General features: G+C 44.6%; 1 protein-coding gene across 1 annotated transcript in view; it reads right to left on the bottom strand.

Annotated features, from left to right (window-relative positions):
• Positions 1-19644, bottom strand: part of ACOXL (acyl-CoA oxidase like) — a 183541-nt gene that overhangs the window by 162023 nt on the left and 1874 nt on the right. The window contains exon 2 of the mRNA XM_088796342.1: positions 9462-9558. Within this exon, the coding sequence (XP_088652468.1) occupies positions 9462-9558 (97 nt within the window). The remainder of the gene's footprint in view (positions 1-9461; positions 9559-19644) is intronic.

Here is a 19644-nt window from a genome sequence, read left to right as displayed (position 1 = left end):
TGTACATGGAATCTGCCCACTGGCAGCAGGACCATAGCTGATGGTTCTCAGTTTCCACACTGGCTTCAGCTCTCTCTCACCAAACACACTCTCTTTTCCCTCCCGTGGGCTTTTACAATGTTCCTTTCAAGCATTATTAGCTTTATCAAACAGCAGACTGTCAAGATTTATGACTCTGATCGTGGCTCTGACCCAGGGCATCTTGTATTGATTATTTCCTAAAATATCTCCAGGCTTCAGCATGAGCCATTGCATGGCTCTGGTCCCGGCTGTCACTGGAGAGTTAGTTACCAGCAAATAATAAAAAACAACTGGAGCAGATATTTGCAGACTTTTTTGGAGGGTCCATGTATCCTCTGTCCCCCAGTTCCTCACAACCACCATCCATGAGGCCAAGCAAGACAGGAAGTACCGATCCCACGTAACGGATGGAAAAGTCTAGGCTTGGGGCGGTCCGAAGACTTGTCCAACCAGGGTCACACAGGAAGTGGCAGAACAAAATCCAGAAACCAGATCTTCAGATTCCTCTCGGATGTCTGCCCGCCCCCCACCCACCCCCCGGCTGCCCTTTATTGTTAAGCTGGAGGAGACCAGGGACTCTGGTGGCCCAGCCTTTGTCACCAGTCCAACCCTACTTTGTACCACCAGGCTCGTCCCCAGAGAGCTCGTGACATCAACACGTCCCGGTGCCCAGGTGATCTTCCTGAGTGTCACTGCACCCTGCATGGTTACAAGTGTGTCCTCACTTTACACCTCGCCACGGCTGTAGCCAAATGTAGAGCACCCGGGCTAAGTAAATCCATCAGAATCTCTGACTGTTGAGTGTTCTTCATATTAATCTCTCTCCGTTTACACTGTTGAGGCAGGCGTATGACCTTGTCATGACTGTATCTAACTGGGGTCATTTACCCACCAGTTTAAAATAAATTGCAATCACATTTGCCAAAGAATCGACCCCAAATCTAGCCATCTTGGAGCGTATAAATTGTTTCTGATGCTTACTTTCCTTCCCCAGACTCCACACAAGACAGCGATCTCAGCTAATAGGCCAGATGGCAAAGCCAGCAGGAGTTTGCCTGACCCTGTGGTGTTGGTTTAAGCACCCATTCGGCCTGGTCTTTTCCAAGAAGTCAAGCAAAAGCTCCAGGACCAAGATTTGGCTTAATCTAATTGACTGCCTCACTGGCATATATTTTTAACATCTTCCCCCCACAGAAATGCTCCCTTTTCTTCACGTCTTTCATTTCTGACCCATTAATTGTTCTTAGTTAAGGAATGTCTAATGCTAACAGGTTCCCCTCTCATTCAATTGGCAACATAATGAATTGTCTGTATTGATAACGATCAATCAATAATTGACACGTGTTTTGTCATACCTTTCTGCAGTTTTTCTACTGGGTCAATAGCTGCCTTCATTTAGATTTGATATATTCAAACCAAACTCAATTCCCATATCTGAATGTTAGTTTGTAGTAATCTTAAATGATGCTGATTCCATAAATATATGGGGAATATACTTAGGTTTGTATACCATCCCTCATTACATCCCATGCTCTTTACATTTCTGCTTAATAAATCCAGTCCCAAACAGAAGGAAGGTAGTGTTCCCTAAAATAGCTGCCATTTCTTTGCAGAGCACTTGACATGCCAGACCTTTATAATACAATATTCTGTTACAAATCCAAACCTGCAAAAATGTATATTTTGGGTTTTATAAGCCCAAAGAGTCTCTAAAAGGCATGTATCTTCTTCTTCCACTAAGGTCAACTTGCTTGGTCTATAACCTGAGCTGTCTTTCCCCTGATGTTAAAAAACCCTGATCGGGCCGGCCCGGTGGCTCAGGCGGTTAGAGCTCCATGCTCCTAACTCCGAAGGCTGCTGGTTCGATTCCCACATGGGCCAGTGGGCTCTCAACCACAAGATTGCCAGTTCAATTCCTTGAGTCCCACAACGGATGGTGGACTCTGCCCCCTGAAACTAAGATTGAACACGGCACCTTGAGCTGAGCTGCCGCTGAGCTCCCAGATGGCTCAGTTGGTTGGAGCATGTCCTCTCAACCACAAGGTTGCCGGTTCGACTCCCGCAAGGGATGGTGGGCTGTGCCCCCTGCAACTAGCAATGGCAACTGGACCTGGAGCTGAGCTGCGCCCTCCACAACTAAGACTGAAAGAACAACAACTTGAAGCTGAACAAAACCCTCCACAACTAAGATTGAAAGGACAACAACTTGACTTGGAAAAAAGCCCTGGAAGTACACACTGTTCCCCAATAAAGTCCTGTTCCCCTTCCCCAATAAAATCTTTTAAAAAAAAAAGAAAAAGAAATACCCTGATTGCCGCCTTGTGACCCATCGTGCACCCCAGGTTAGTGCCAGCCAAGAGGGCTGGGCAGAACATTTCTGGATCCTAGCTTTCTAATATCAGTCCCCAAGCTTTCATATTTGCTTCTTCTGTCTTCTCGTCTCAATTTTCAATTTTAGTTATGTCTTCTCGGTCTTACTGAATACAAGCCCTTTGTTATAATTAGCCCCAAATTATTTTAGAAAGAGAAAGGGTCAGAGTCAAAATATACAAATAAATAAATGGGCTTCAAGGATTCAGTCATTCTGCTCTAATGAGACTCTCCCTCTGGGCTAACCAGTCCTGCCCCTCCTTCTAAGAGATGCCAAGTCTGGCCCCTTCCTGACCTCCACTACCACCTCATGCCTGGACTCATAACAGCCTCCCCACTGGCCTCCAAAACATCTTCCCTCTGCCCCAAACATCGGACAGTATGGTCTTTTCAAAATTACTAAGGTAAAATTTACATTCAGTGAAATGCACACAGCTGAAGTGCATACGTTCTGGTCAATTACCTACCTGTGTAACCATCGCACCAATTACGATTACAGAATGTTCCCATCCCCCAGAAAGTGCCCCTTTCAGCGAGTCCCCAACCCCACAAGGAACTGCTCTTTTTATCACCATCGTTAGCTTTGCCTGTTCCTGAACTTACATAAATGGAATTGTACAGGAAGTACTCTTTTCTTTCTGCCTTCTTCCATGCAAATAAGGCACCCGTGCTCTGTATGTTAGCAGTTCCTTCTTTTTCATGACTGAGTCCTTCCCTGTCTATGAATGTTCCACAACTTGTCCAGTCCTTTACTGATGAACATTTGGATTATTTCCAGCTTAGGGTGATTCTGAATAAAGCTGATATAAACATTCACAGCCCAGTCCCTTCATGGACATGTGTTTCCATTTCTCTTTTGTAAATCCCCAGGAATACACTTGCTGGGTTAAAGGGTAGGTTTCTGTTTAATATTGTAAGGAACTGCCAAACAGGTTTCCAAAATGATTGTACCATTCACTCTCCTACCACCAGTGTATGAGAGTTCTAGCTGCTCAGCGTCCTCATCTGGACTGTAAGTCTTTTCCTTTTTTAGGTGTTCAGGAGGGAGTGCAATGAGACCTCGTTATGGTTTGAATACGTGTCTCTCAGATGACTACAGATGCTTGGTGCCCATTTGTACAGTTTTATAAAATGTCTCCACGTCTTTTGCCCATTTTTTAAAATTGCGTTCTTTTTATCATTGATCTCTAAGAATTCTTTATATATTCTGGGTACAAACCCCTGTATCTGGACATAAATTTTTGTCAGATAAAGCACTGCAGATATTTTTTCCTAGTTTGGGGATTGTTTTTTCTCTTAACGATGTCTTTTGATGAAGAGTTTTCAATTTTGATAAAGACCCATTTACCAGTTTTATCATTTACGTGTTTAGCACTTCGGGGGTCTTCTCTAAGAAAACTCTGCCTATCCTAAAGTCAAAAGGACAGTCTCCTTTGGTTTCCTACGTTTGTAATTACAGAATATATGTGTAGGTGTATCACACATCTCAACTTATTTCGGTGTGTAGCGTGAGATAGGAATCAAGGTTGACTTCTTCTATGTTCACCTAGTTGTTCAGGCAGCATTTGTTGAAAAGACTTTTATTTTCCCATCACATTGCCTTGGCAACATTGCCAGAAAAATCCGCTGATTATATATGTGTGGTTTTACGAGTATTTCAGGACTCTCCAGCTGTCTCATTCATCCGTTTGTCTATCCTGTGCCAACACCACATAATCTTGAGTGCTTTTGTAATAAGTCTTGAAATCAAGGAGAGTCCTCCAAATTTGTTTCAGAATTGTTTTAACGAGTCTAAGATTTTGTGTGTGTGTGTTTTTTATTATGCATTTTTTTAATCAAGTTGTAAATTTTGATGAAGGCAGGACAATATTTTAAGAATAAGCATCATGCTGAGCTTCCCCAACCCCACCTCCACGGTGAAAACCCTCCGATGACTCCAAAAGCAAGACAATCCAACCGTGTCACCGTGGCCTTCTCTTCCTTTCTGCTGATTCTCTGCTGGGGCCACAGATTTGGGTGCCTGAGCAGAGTGCTGGAGGATTCTGTCACAGAGGCCACGTGTTGCTCCTACTCTCCCAGGGGCCATGATGACTCCAGGCAAGCCCAATGTAGGAATGATGCAAGGTGACAGTCCCATGGCTCTAAGGATATTTTTCTCATTTCACAACAACAATATTGCAGTATTCTGACAGCTTAGGATTTTCCAATTCTTGCCTTAAATATAATACTTCTTCCTACCAAATTCCTGTTTTGGAAAGTTTTCTGATTGTTAGTGTAATCACATAACTTAATATCGACAGCACGTAATGATGAATGTATTGTAGTAACATTAGCAGTTTGAAGCATAAGCTTACTTTTCTGATGAAGGAAGGTGCATTATTTTACATTCATTTTCATAGAAAATAATGGTCCGTGTTGTATGCTGCAACTTTCCTGAATTTATTATTAATAGTTTTAAGTTTCTTTGTGGACTCTTTAGGGTTTTCTACACACAAGACTGTGCATCTGTGAACAGCGAGTTTTACTTCTTTTCCAGTTTCCCACGATTGATTCTTATGCACAGCACCTACAACATCTGACATACTGTAAATTTACTTGTTTCTTAGCCTATTATCTCCCTCCTCCCAGACTCACATCCAGCTCCATAAAGACAGGTCTTTTTTGCCCGTTTTGTTCACTGCTTCTCGAGCCATGCCTGGCTCATAGTAGGTGGTTAATAGACAATTGTAAAATGAATTCTTCTCTTTACCTGGCATATAGAAGGATCTTAGCAAAGGATAGCAAGTAATAATTATTGTTACTTTTAACAAAGTGTTTCACTGCAAGAATAAAGAAGACTTGAAATGACTGCTGCACCGGAGTCCCTGCGTGGGACCCTGGCACTCCCTGACAAGTAATCCCCGTGGCCATCACAGGTGACAACTCATTCAGATACCAATCTACACAGAGGAACTTCTGTAAACAGCCTGTTCTATCCTGTTGTCTCTGCTCAAATCCCCCATGGCCCCCCTTGGGGTCAGGGCTGGCCTGGCCAGAGCACTGGCCAAGTGGCCAGTGTCCAAGCCCATGGAACTGGAGCTGGGACAGGGCTCCTGCCAAAGGCAGCACACAGGACAGAGCCAGGGGCAGCCTGTCACAGCCCACAAGGAAAGGCCTGGGTTCCAGTACAAACAGAAGCCAGAGGGTCCAGGACAGAGCCAAGACCAGGGTGTCGGAGCCAGGAGCTCAGAGTGGGTCAGGAGCCAGGTCTGGGGAGGCAGCGGGCACTCGTCAGGGCCCACAGGTGTTTGTGGGCAGCAAGGCGGGGCCCGCGAGACGGGCCTGCGTAAAGGGCCAGTGACAGGGTGGACAGCCTCTGCCTCCTGGCACATTTCCTGCTCAGCTCCCTTTCGGCGGCACCCCGGCTTCAGTGTCACTGCTTCCTGGGAAAGGTGGGTCCTTCCAGGGTTAATGAGGAAAGCCACCATCTTCCCCAGTCCCAGATGCCTTCTAAGGGGAGCTGACCTTAGAATCTCATTCCATTTTAGGTCTGATCACCCACCTGGTAGCTCTCTAAATACAAAAACAAAAACCATCCCAAACTGAGACTATCTAAAATTCTAATCAAAATAATAGACAATTATAGCATAATAAGTATGATGTAAATTAAAGCCACCCATCTTCTGCCAGTTGTCCCCACAGCTGAGCTGAGATTGGGTTTCCTGAGGAAACAATGGTTAATTTAGATCAATGGTTCTCAAACTTTATAGTCTCTGGACCCCTTTACACTCTTCAAAATTATCAAGGATTGCACAAAGCATTTTTTAATGTGGGTTATATCTATCAACTTACCATCCTAGTAATTAAAATTGGGAATTTTAAAAAGTTATTCATTTCAAAATCACAATAAACCCATTACACATTAATATAAATTATATAATTCCTATGAAAAATAACCATAATTTCCAACTCCCCCAAAAAATCAGTGAAAAGAATGGCATTGTTTACATTTTTGCTATTGCTTTAACATCTGGCTTAATAAAAGACAGCTAGACTGTCATATCTGCTTCTGCATTTAGTCTGTTGCGAGATATTGTTTTGGTGGAAGTTTATGATGAAAATCTGGTGTCCTGCACGCAGGTCATTGGGCATCTACTTTTCATGGTCCTGTGTGGACCATGGGGATGAAGACGAGCAGAGCTCAGGAGGGGTGGGATGACAGCTGGGGACAGTCATGGAGTGGGGGCCTCATCATCCGACATCCCCATGCCTCACTACCCTTGGCCAGGGGCAGCCTGACCCCAGTGGCTCCCTCCTGGGGAAAGAAGTGTTGGGATGGAGTGTTCCTATGAGTCAGGCCTGAACCATGATTGGCAGGGACCAAATGCTGAATGGGAGCGATTTGGGGGAGACAGTACAGAGTCGCGGGACAGAGGGTAGTGCACCAGCACTCGGGCCGGCATGCACAGACGTCACCCACCTGGGAGGTATCAAAGCTGACTGGATTGGCCTGAGCAGAAGCTCAGGTAGCAGGAGTTCGGAAGACTCCCAGTTGATTCTAATGTGCAGCCAGGGCCGAGACCCACCAGATTTAAGGGGCTCAGGCAGCAGAACACCTGGGCTTGAACTCGTGCTCCACGAGTTAGATATGCAGCTCACTAGTTGTACCAGCTTAGGCCACTGAGCTTCAGCTGTAACCTGGACGCACCATGAGGGATGTGCCTAGTAAATGAGCTCATCCATTTACAGTTCTTAGCACTGTGACAAGCATAAAATGTGCACTCAGTGAGTTTGAGCTGTTACTATTGGTTACAGGGATTTGGGTGCAGGTTGTCAGCCTGCCAGCTTCTAGGGAGCAGTGTCTCCAAGGAATCGTTCACACACAGGACGAGGCGCCTGAGGGGGGTGCAGGCTCCAGTCCCAGCACGGCTGCAAGTAAATATCACACCTGGTTCCTGTCTCATCTGGAAATTCAGGGAGTCAGTGACTTCCCCCGCAGGATCCACTCCTGGAATCCTCGGGCACAGAATGGGACAGGTGGCTGAGGCACAAAAGTGACATCAATGGAGACAGGTGCAGGCAAAGTGAATGAGGTGCAATGACGGTGCTTGCACTGTGCGTGTGGATGTACGTGCACACTCCGTAGTCACACTCACTGTTTTTTCCTTTGAAAGTTATTGGAACATCCCAAATCTATTGCAGATGGCAAAGGGGAAAACACAGAATGGAAATATTTTAATGGCTTATTCTTGGCCCGTGAACCGTCCACAGAGACCTAGAACGAGTGAGGCTCACTCCTCATTTGTCCTGAGAACATCGTCATTACACACGACACCGTGCTCTGCCTCAGAGCTCATCGGATCAGCCATGCAAGTTATCAGCGACACGAAACGGGGCCAGGGAAGGACCTGGACCGCTCTCTGAACAGGCAGTACAGCCACGACTCACCATTTTTATTAAGAAGCAGCATGAATCATGTAACACTTCTTCTAGAATTACTGGACCTGGACAGCTCCCCCAGCTGTTCATAGGGGGGAACTTGAGAGCCTTCAAACACAGATTTGCTGCTGAGTTCCCTGACCTCTGCCAGATGAGATGAGCCTGCAGCACTGAGGAGTTTAATTTCCTTCGAGTTCATTGGCTTTATGCGAATTCACACAGAAAGAAGCGCCAAACGGCTGAGATAACCAACAGAAATGAACTGGAGGGGTCGTGTAGGGCCTCCTGGAGGAATTATAGCTAATCACCCAAGACAGACTTGTCCAGGCTGCCCGGGGCCATGGAGGGTGCCTTCAAAACAGAAGATAATTGGATCTAGGGCTTCACACGCCTTGTCAGAGCAAGACTCACCAGCTAATCCCTCAGACTCGATGGCTAGGGCAGCAATTAGTCAACCTCATTAAAGGGTCGACCCTCTCATCCAGGTCTCGAGTTCTGACCCTGAGTGAGGCCACAGACATGTTGGGCTGATTAAGGGAGCAGGAGACACGCCACATGTCAGGATTTCACCTTCCAGCCAGCCCCCCAATGCACTTGGGGACCAGACTGATAGAGAAACTGGCTGGAAGCAGACGGTTTGGGTTTGCTTTTTTCTCTTTATTGGTTGTATTCTAAATGTATGTTCCATTGAGAGGCAATTTACTAGCCCGAAAATCTGTTTTGCCAGACAGCTTGTGTGAAATGATTTTTTTGGCTTTGCAAGCACACTTCCCTCGGTTAGGTGAGTGCTTTCCTCCCAAAGGCTCTGCATCTACATGTGACTATGCTGTGCCCTTGTCACCTTGGAGCTGGCTACAGTCCCTCAACAGGAAGTGCCTAAGCTCTGCCTGCAATTCCTTCCTGAAGAGAAGATGCTGATTTCTGTCCTTGCATCCTCAGGATGGCCACCACACAAGGTGACAGGGTGGCAGTCTGTTCTAAAATGGACCCCAGGCCCCACACTGGCTCTGACCCACACTCCACGGAGAAGTGAGCCCACAGTGGTCTCCTGAATGGGAAGACCCCACCCCCTTCCTCAGACCCCGCAGGACAGGAAGGGGTGGGCTCACTGCAGGCAGTTCATCCCTAGTTCAGGCCACTGGTGGGGGGGGGGGGGTGTCCTCACCAGAAAGGCTGTTTTTTTCCTATGTAAAGTGTTAGGTTTAAGGAAGCCATGAAGCTGAGTGAGATGGAAATGGATTTACGCTTGACTAAAATGCAGTTCCTAATTCCTCACAAAGGACCTCTCTCACCACATGTTCTTTTTAATGAGGCTAAATTGACTAAAGTAACATAACTGAAGTTAGAAAGGCAATTTTTAGACAAATAAGGCTCATATGCTTCTGACAAGTCTAAAATGCCTTAAAAGCCTCTAAAACCAGTTATTTACATTCCTCAGATATTTGAATTTTATGCCTAAAATTATATTCGTTTTGTAAACAAATATTTCATTATTTCTACTGCTTCCTTTATTCCTTTGCCTGTGAGCCTGGGAAAGATGTGTGAGCCAAAGGCAGGAAAGAGCAGGGCAGAAAAGCGGGGCGAAGGCACCTCCCATACAGACAACACAGTCAGTTCCCCAGAACACACAACAGCAGAACAATGGCACTTACCTGTTCCTGAATTGCTCGTCTTAACAGAGGTAGACCCATGGTGAACTTCACTCTCTCAAAAGTCAAAGCTCTCATTTCATCCAGGTTTAAGTCATAACTGTGAAGAAGAAGGTCACAATGGGTGTCGAGAAGTTGAATTGATGGAATTGCTAGGGACTGTGAACAAAGCCTCTGAGACAACAGACGTCTTGTGTCTTTGTGTCTCGTTTAATTCTGTGCATCAAAGAAAGGCCCCTGCGTGTATAACAGACTATGTGGTCAACACAGGGGGTCAAAATGGAAGGAAAGGATTTCCTGACAAGATGGCCTTCAAACAAGACTCCAAGTATAGGGCTGGCCCGGTGGCTCAAGCGGTTAGAGCTCCATGCTCCTAACTCCGAAGGCTGCTGGTTCGATTCCCACATGGACCAGTGGGCTCTCAACCACAAGGTTGCTGGTTCAACTCCTGAGTCCTGCAAGGGATGGTGGGCTCCGCCCCCTGCAACTAAGATTGAACACGGCACCTTGAGCTGAGCTTCCGCTGAGCTCCTGGATGGCTCAGTTGGTTGGAGCATGTCCTCTTAACCACAAGGTTGCCGGTTCGACTCCCGCAGGGGATGGTGGGGGATGGTGGGCTCTGCCCCCTGCAACTAGAAAACGGCAACTGGACCTGGAGCTGAGCTGCGCCCTCCACAACTAAGACTGAAAGGACAACAGCTTGAAGCTGAACAGAACCCTCCACAACTAAGATTGAAAGGACAACAACTTGACTTGGAAAAATGTCCTGGAAGTACACACTGTTCCCCAATAAAGTCCTGTAAAAAAAAAAAAAGAATGGATTTGAATTAATAAAAAAAAAAAAAAAAAAGACTCCAAGTATAAAAGACATTTTCATGTGTCTGTGATGACCCAAGAGCTGCGTTTGGGGACTTGAGGGAAAAGGTGGGCTGTAGTGGCCACAGGAGTGTCGCTTAGCTGTAGGGAACAGAGCTTACCAGCAACCTGAGGCTCCCAGCAGGCGGCTAAGTATGGCAAGGTTCTGGAATCAGTTCATTCCTGCTCACAGGCAACGTTTGCTCAGGGACCCCCCCTTACGGCCCACTGAGACTTTCTCACAACTGCACTCTGCCCTTCCTCCCCCTTCTCACAGTGTCAACTCTGCCTGCTCACATTCTGAAGGTCCTCCCCACTCCCTACCCCCTACCTCTTCCAGCTCCCTCCTGGTGACCATTGTCAACCACAGTCATTGGTACTAACTCAAAGCCAACAGGAATCCCCAGTTTGGGGTTTGGTGAAGGAGGAAACTATTCAGTGCGAAGAGCTCAATTATGAAACCACATGGCTATTGAGGCTGGTGCTCTCTAGCTAGCCAGGTCTTCTCCACCTGCTTGGCTCTGGTCCACCCATATGTCCTCTGTGCTAGAGCCCTGATAATACAAGCTCCTACCTCCTGTGAAAAGGAAAGTCTGGTCCTGGGACCAGAGGGGAGCTGACTTATATAGACAGAAGTCCACACCCCTAGTCCCTGATTGGTCCATCCTCATGCAAATAAGGACTCCAAATCTTCACTGTTTGACTGGTCAAAAAAGCACTGTTCTGATTGGTTGGAGAGGAGATCCTCTGGTTGGTCAATGAAGATGCTAGTGAGGCTATAGTTGCATGGCTTTGATTGGACAGGGACGTCTCAGTCCTACTGGTTGAAATAGGATTCCAGGAACTCCTTTATAAGGGTTGGCTCAGCCCTCAGGAATACAGGGCAGGCTTCTCCATGAAGTGTGGCTTGCTTGAGCGGCCCCTGTGTAGAAGTGGCTACTAGGCACTTTTGAAAAATTTGAGCCCACTGAGCCACCAGGAGCCTTTCTTGGTAGGTGTCTTCTTTTTGGAGATCAACACCCTTCACAGATGTTTCCTCAATAAGTTGCTTGCATGGCTAGTCCCATCCTGGTGTCTGCTTCTCAAAGAACCTAAACTGTCACAGGAGGGGAGGTTCCACTCTGCCACCTAATGATAAGGAGCTTTGATCTCTATCAAATAATCAGATGTGTATAAAGGCCTCAGTAATTCCACTGGTGTCGAATGGGCAAATAGGCCAATGGAATAAATAGAATGTAAAGAAACAGAAGCAAATACATGTGGAAATTCAGCATACGTCCGTGTTTCCCCGAAAATAAGACTTTGCTCCAAAAGACGCATTAGGGCTTATGTTCAGGGGATATCATCCTGAAAAATCATTCTCAGGCTTACTTTCCGGTTAGGTCTTATTTTTTATTTTCGGGACAATACGGTACGTCAAACCTGGGATATCAAATCATTGGGGAAAACAAAACAACAAGACACTCTAGTTGGATATCCACCTGGGAAAAAATATAAAGTTGGATTCCAATCTCACACCACATACCAGAATAAATTCCAAACAGAGTAATGGTTTACATGGAGAAAAACAAAACCACGAAGTATATAAATAAAACATGAAAAATTATTTCATAATCTTAATGCAAAAAAAACTCTTCATAATATAATATAACATAATATAATATGTAGAAGCCATAAAGAAAACATTTATAAATTTGACTGCCTAATAACAGAAACTTCTGGATGACAAAAACGCCATAAGAATAATCAAGAGATAAATGACAAAATATTGTCATTTATTTACTGGGACAAAATATTTGTTACTGATGTCACTGCAAAGGGGCCAATCTCCCTATAATTCATTACAAACAGACCAACAAGTGGGCCAATGATTTGAACAGATGATCCACAGGATGAGAAATACAAATGACATTTAAATACATTTTTAAATCTCTGCTTCCACATGCAATAAGAGAAGCACAGATTAAAACTACATTGAAACGCTGATTTTTACCTACTACATGAACAAAATCCAGACAATCTGATAACACATTATACGGTGCAGCAACCAGACAATAGCTGTCAAAATTATAAATGACCCTATCTTTTGACTTAGCCATTCCACTTCTAGAGACTTATCCTTTGATGCCCTCACCCATGTGAGGAGTACATATAAGTTAGAGAGTAACATAAACCATGGATCCTCTTTTTTTTAATAAATTGTAGTATTTATTAATCACAAATTCTGTAATCAAAAAAGAAAAATGTGGATCAAGAGAAACCTCAACCTGCAAAGGCCAGATAGCAAAGCCTGTGGGAACGCCTTGAAGTGTGTTATTCAAACAAGATTTTAAAACATAAGTTATTAGCTATTTTCTTTACATTTCCACTCCAATAACTTTTCAATGAAATGGTTGTTATTGGTCTATTTTTAAATCCCAAATCCATATCTGTTCTCACATAAATAAAGCGTCCTGCTCACATTGGCACCAAGCATCTCATAGGTAATTATTTTATGTCAATCTAGTCAGAAAAACAAGACACAACACCAGGGCAGGTGAGGACCCTTAATACACAGAGAATATACATACTGGCCAAGGAACTGAGAAATTATCAAAAACTATAAAATAAACAGACCTCAAGGAAACTGGGTTACTACTAAACAGCTCTCAACTATTAATCCCCACGTTCCTTCCATTAAAGAAAATTTCTCAACAGAGACAAGTCAGATGTTTTAATAATTATGGGTGTAGCTTTCCCATTCCTTTCCCACCCTCACCCCCAAACTGCACCATTGGGATGAGTTTAACATTACATGGACAGAACTAGCTATTCAGTATAGTGTTGTAACAGCACCACATTGAAACCTCTAAAAGTCCATCCATAGAAAAGCGGGTAAAATATGGTGTGCAGCCATGTAATGGGGTATTACATAAAAAGAAAACTCTTACATGCCAACATGGGGAAACTGCCAACACATGTTTTAAATAAAGAAAGCAAAGTGCAAGTAAGTGAATATATTACTTTTACTGCTGCACTAAATTACCTTTTTAAATGTGTGGAGATTATATATTTGCTTGCATATGTGCTGTTGTTGTTTTACTCTCTTAAGGACACACCAGAAACTATTAACAGTGTTTGTCTTTTGTGTATGTCGGGAAGAGTTGGGGGAAATGTGGCAAATGGGAGCAATACTCTACCTTTTCATACGTTCTGAATTTTGAACCATGTTAAAATAAATCCTCGCCTCCCCCATAACCCGCAATAAGTTTTAAAATTATTTTAAATTGTACACTTAAAATAGCCACTAGATGGCGCCTTTCTTCATTGAACGGCCACCGTAAGGAATTCCTAGTTAACAATGAAAGCTGGATGAAAACATCTTAGGACCGTCTGCCTGAAAGCCTGAACATCTGATTATCTTAATAAGAATATCTAACTTACTAACACTTTTCAAGAAAAAGGGTAACAATCTTTGCAAATGAGAAGTCAGGGTTTTAAGAAGGGCCCCCAAGCTCTCCAAATTCCTATACAACATGCCTATCTGTTTGACTATCTTAGCTTTAAATATCAGCCTCCACATTTCACAACCCTAGTAGGTCACCTCAAATAACACCAGTATAACAATGGGCATGAATCCTAAACAATAACGTTCTTAGTATTTTGACAGACATAATTTCTCTTTTCTGTCTTCTTGGGTCTGTAATATACAAAGACGTGGCAAATACTGTTCTCCAGGCCTTAGATTGCAGTCAGAGACCTTAGGGCATTAAGAGAGTGGCAGGTCCTGGGTGGATGGCCTTAGTGTCAAGATTAGGGACTGAGCTTCATAGGTTGGGGGCCACCTCGGAGACAACTGTGGGGGTATTAAGAAAGCCCAGCTGGACCCCCAGCAACTCCACCATCATCTGACTTATCTATTGATGTTCTGTGTAGGATTTAGCTTGAAGACAAAACACCAGTTCCCATTACTAAGAACAAGCTTGCAAACCTCTGAGCTAGGACTGAGACAAAAGATGTTAATTTCACCTTTCCTCAGAGAGGTGCCAGGTGTGGGCCTCCAGCATGAGTAAGACATCTCATCAGGAGATCTCACACATGGAATCAGGGCCAAACTACAAGGTCCTCAGTAAAAAATAAAAGCAAAATTTTAAAACACCATTATCCTCTATTAGAATGGCTAAAATCAAAACTACTGACAGCACTAAGTGTTAAGGAGGATGCAGAGCAACGGACTCTCTCATTCGCTGAATAAAAACGTGGTGCCTCCCCTCGGGAAAGTTTGACTGTGTCTTCCAAAGGTAAACATACACTTATCTTCAACCTAGCAACCCCAGTTCTGGGCATTTACCCAGGAGAAATGAAACCCTTCATCTACACAAACACTTATTATACTTAAAACTGGAAACATCCAATGTCCCTCAACAGGGGACAGATCAACAAACTGTGGTGCCTGGATACAAAGGAATACTACTCAGCAATGACAAGAGTGAACTAGTGGGACACACAACAACCTGGATGGATCACAAAGACTCTGTTGAGTGAAAGAAAAGCTAACCTCAGAAGGTTGCACACCATGTGATTCCAGTGGTATGACATTCTCAAAATGACAAATTTATAGAAATGACAAACAGATCAGTGGCTGCTGGGGGTTAGGGTTATGGGGAGAATGTGACTCTAAAGGGGAAGCACAGGAAGTTCTCTCTGTGCTGATGGAACAGTTCTGTATCTTGAGTGTGGTGATGGCTACACAACACTACACATGTGAGCTACACACGCACACACACACACACACACACACACATCCTCCAAAAGATGTGAACAGACACTTTACAAAAGAAGGTATACAAATGGCCAATGAGAAAGTGCTCAATGTCATTAAACCACACGAGACACCACTACACACTCACCCGAATGCCAAAAAATTCAAATCACAAAACCAACTGTGAACAATGATATGGAGCAACAGAAACTCTCATACTTTGCTGTGAAACATAAGATGGTACAATCAGTTCGGAAAATGTCTGGCGATTTCTCATGAAACTAAACATACCTACCCTATGGCCTAACAATTACACTCCTAAGTATTCACCCAAGAGAAACAAAATGACCTGCCCACAAAAGTTCTTGCAGAAGAATGCTCAGATCAGCTTTATTCATAATCTCTCCAAACTAGAAACAGCCCAGGCATTCATCACTAAGAGAACAGACAAATAAATGATGTTCTAGTCATAGAGTGGGATACTACTTAGCCATCCAAAGGAATATATTACCAATACATATGAATGACACATATTAATCTAGAAAACTGATTCAAAAGCAATCAAACATAATGTACAGAGTCACAAACTAACACTGGGGAGAAGCTTTCCTGATCCTTGCTCTGGAGGAAGCCAGCTGACGTGATATGAGGACACTCCAAGCCACCTTGTGAAGAGGTCCCCATGGGGAGGAAGAACTGAGGGCCCCACCAACAGCCATGTGAATGGGCCATCTTGAAAGTGGTTCTTCCAGCCCAGTCAAGCCTTTATACTCGTATGACTTCACCTCGATCAACATCCTAAATGCAACCTCATGAGAAACCCAGAGTCACCCAGCTGAGAAGCTCTGAAGTTCCAGACCCACAGAAACTATGTGAGATAATATGTATTACTGCTGTAGGCTGTTGAGTTTTGAGGTAATTTGTCACAAATCAATAGATAACTAGTAGACATGGTATTATCACACACACACACACACACACACACACACACCTGATGGGCATAAACTAGTATCTTATTTTTAAAACACTTTAATGATATGTAATACACTAAAAACAAAGCATGAGTCAAAAATATAGCCAGTGAATTATCACGAAAAAAACTCACCTGTATAACCCTACCCAAGTCGAGGAAGGTGACATCACATCACCGGCACCCGGAATCACCCATCAGTCACCATTCCCTCTCCCCTGCCCCGTGCTAGCTGTCCGCCTGGCTGCTGACTCCACAAATTATGTTTTACTGCTTTTGAGCATTCAAGAAGTGGGATTAGACATTATGTATTCTTTTGCATCTGGCTTTTTTCACTCAACATGGCCAGTAAGATTCATCTTTAGTGTCTATTGTAGCTGTGGTGCATTCATTTCCTTTGCTGTATAGATTGAACTGAATGAATTCACCACTAAAAATATGCTGAGTGAACATATTGTGTGATTCCACTTATGTCAAACTCCAGAACAGACCGAACTAAAACATAGTAGGGGAAACACTACAGCAGCGGTCACTTCTGGGGGGTGGACCAGGGATTGACTGGGAAGGGCACCGGGGAACTTTCTGAGGTGACGGTAATGTTCTACGTTTTGGTAAGGGTTTGGGTCACATAGGCATATTTATCAAAACTCAGACCGAGCACAATTAAGATTTTTGCATTTCATTGTCTTTCACAGACAAAAAAAAAGAGAGACCTGAACACATATTAAGTCTTGTTAATGATACGCATACTGAACTATTTAGGGGGTGTTGGTTTGCAAATTGGCACCCATCCACAGAGGGCGGGAGAGACAGAAGAAAGGCAGCCAGCTCCAGGTGGTAGGCTGAACAAGCAAGGGAACGTCCTGACAAGGCTTGTCCCGCAGGACAAGTACACCTCCATGCCCGCCACCAACTCTTAAAGTTTACACAGAGGCCTTCAGCGTTCAGCCACCTACACGGTCCAGTGTCAGCGGTGTCAGCACCACATGGCTCTCTCAAGGCTGCGTCCCTGAAAACCACTCCAGCTGTGGGAACTGCGGGCGGCGCGTGCATTCAGAGGACAGGAACCGGGGAGGAGCCTTGGATCCCCCGGGGTCTAGCTCGAGGGTCAATCAGTGGCCGTTTTCTCTCCACGACCTCCCCCAACAGCCAGATTACTTATTTATGTGTGCTACTTTGAACTCCACCCAGAAGCTGGAGTGTGAAGGTGCACAGAGGGATGGACAAATGAACCAATATGTGATATAACAAACATATAGGAATGAGCTTATAATCGAATCTAGTGGTGGGGATGCCTTATGTTTATAATTTCTAAAAATAACAAAAAAACAAACAAACAAAAAAATAACAAACAAATGAATGGCGGCTGCTAAGAATAGCCCCCCAGAAGCAGCCGCTCAGAAACCACCTCCTTCTAGCAAACACCACAGCTAGATCCCAGTCCGCCAAAAGCCTGGACGCCACTGAGGCCTGTGCCAACTGACTGGGAATGGAAACAAAGCACTAAATCATCTTGTGGTCACCATCAAGGACGACAGGCCCTGAACCACCAAGGTTGACTGAGGAAGCATTAGGGGTGGGACCTCTGCATTGTGTCTTCATGGCTTCATTCGGCTGGGAGACACATTCACCTGCGGGGATACCCACTTGAAACTGGTGGGTCTGAAAAGGTGGCAGGAGGACAGAGACTAGGGAGGAAGAGGAAGGAACAGTGTTCGTACATGTATATGAGCTCGTAGAAAAATAGAAAAAGAAGGAGGAAAAAACCCTACAATACACTAAAGTATTAAAAGTGGTCGGGGGACCAGATGTCCCTCGAAGGATGAATGGATAAACACAATGTGGGCCATCCATACAATGGAATATTATTCAGCCTTAAAAAGGAAGGACGTTCTGATGCCTGCTACGGCGTGGATGGACTTTGTTATTGCCACTTAGTATAAGACATTTGCTAAGTGCAATAAACCAGACACAAAAGGACAAATACTGCGTGATTCCACTTATATGAGCTTCCTAGAATAGTCAAGAGACAGAAAATAGAACCGTGGGTGCCAGGGGCTGGGAGTAGGGACGATGGGGAGTTAGTGCTTAATGGGGACAGAGTTTCAATTTGGGAGTATGAAAAAGGTCTGGAGGTGGGTGGTGGTGATGGTTGTACAACACTGTGAATGTACTTAATGCCACTGAACTGGACACTGAAAAATGGTTAAAATGGTACATTTTGTTTTGTTGTATTGTATTTTACCACAATAATAAACCAGTTGAGGGAGAGGAGAGTTTAGGACACTTTCAAGTTTTCTATATTATTTCACTCTTTACAGTGACAATGTCTTCATGAAATACTTGTGTGTGTAAATAAGACTGGGGAGGGTGGGGCGTAAACCTCCGAAAAAGCCAGGAAAAGAAATGTGTGTCATTCTAGGGAAGGAAAAAAAAGGGAGTGATGAGAGAAGGGGAGCTAGCCAGGCCCTCACAGCCAGAGGGGAGCCTGTGGGAGGCAGGCGAGAAGTCTGGGAGACTAAACATCCAGCGGGCTTTTTAGGCTGTTTTTCTGAGGGATGTGTGCCACCCCTGCATGCCAGTAACCCCTCACCAGCCAGGCCCTCATGAGAGAGCTTCAGTTTGCCAAGAAACAAACTCAAACACTTCAGAAGCTTATCTTGTTTCAGATGCTGTTTTTAAATACTCCCTGCGGACTCCGGTGAATAGCCTCAGGTCTTCCAGAATCCCCTTGCTGCCACAATACGAGGTGTGCTGCCCTGTCCACAACAGGACGACTGGACAGACATGACCCTCAGCTCCCAGGGAGTTCCCAGAGTCTGGGGGACTCCCTGACAGAGTGGGACAGTGAGGACTCAGCCAGAAGCTCATGTCTGCGGCAGGAGCACGCCATTCCTTAGAGGGACCTGGCTGTGCCTACCATACCTGGGAGCAGCGGCGAAGGGGACGAAGCCCTGCGCTGAGGCAGGGCTATGTGCATGGGAAATTGCACAATCTCTTTTCTTTTGGAGGAGAACCGTTTCCTGGGCTCTTATGTCCTAGGAGTGCCACACACAGTGCAAACTTCCCACTAGACTCACAGGGCACTTACAGAACTATGTGACCTCAGCCACCTCCCCCAAGATCCACTTAACTTCAAAGGCCTGCGGGTGGGGGACCAGCCACAGGAGGCCTCACTTTGCCTCCAGGAATCCATGAATGCAGAGATTTTGTTTCTGGTCTCCTGTGGAGCATTTTACTCTGGCAGAATAAGAAGTCAGGATCACCTGTCTTTTTATTTGTGATAAGATCAAATCTGATTGTAATGTGAACTTTCAAATAACAGCTTGAGGAAAACAATATGACCTTTTGTGTTCTTACTATACAACTCTGAAATTGTGAAATCAATAAACAAGAACTGGAAAGAATGAAAAAGTGTTGGTTAGGGTAGTGGAATTTTTATCTTTTTGTTGTTATTTAGGGGTTTTTGGTGTTATACCACAGCCAGTCTTACTGAATTCCTATTCAACAGCTTCTCATTTAAGCATCACAGCAACCCCGCAGGGCGGATCCAGGATCCTGGTCTGTGGAGGAGCAAACGTAAGCTCAGTGAGATAAACTCAAAGGATGACAACCACGTA

The sequence above is a fragment of the Rhinolophus sinicus genome, chromosome 2 (genome assembly GCF_057876585.1).
Source record: "Rhinolophus sinicus isolate RSI-liver-muscle chromosome 2, RSI-T2T, whole genome shotgun sequence".
NCBI classification, from domain to species: domain Eukaryota; kingdom Metazoa; phylum Chordata; class Mammalia; order Chiroptera; family Rhinolophidae; genus Rhinolophus; species Rhinolophus sinicus.
This window is presented reverse-complemented; position numbering and strand designations above follow the sequence as displayed.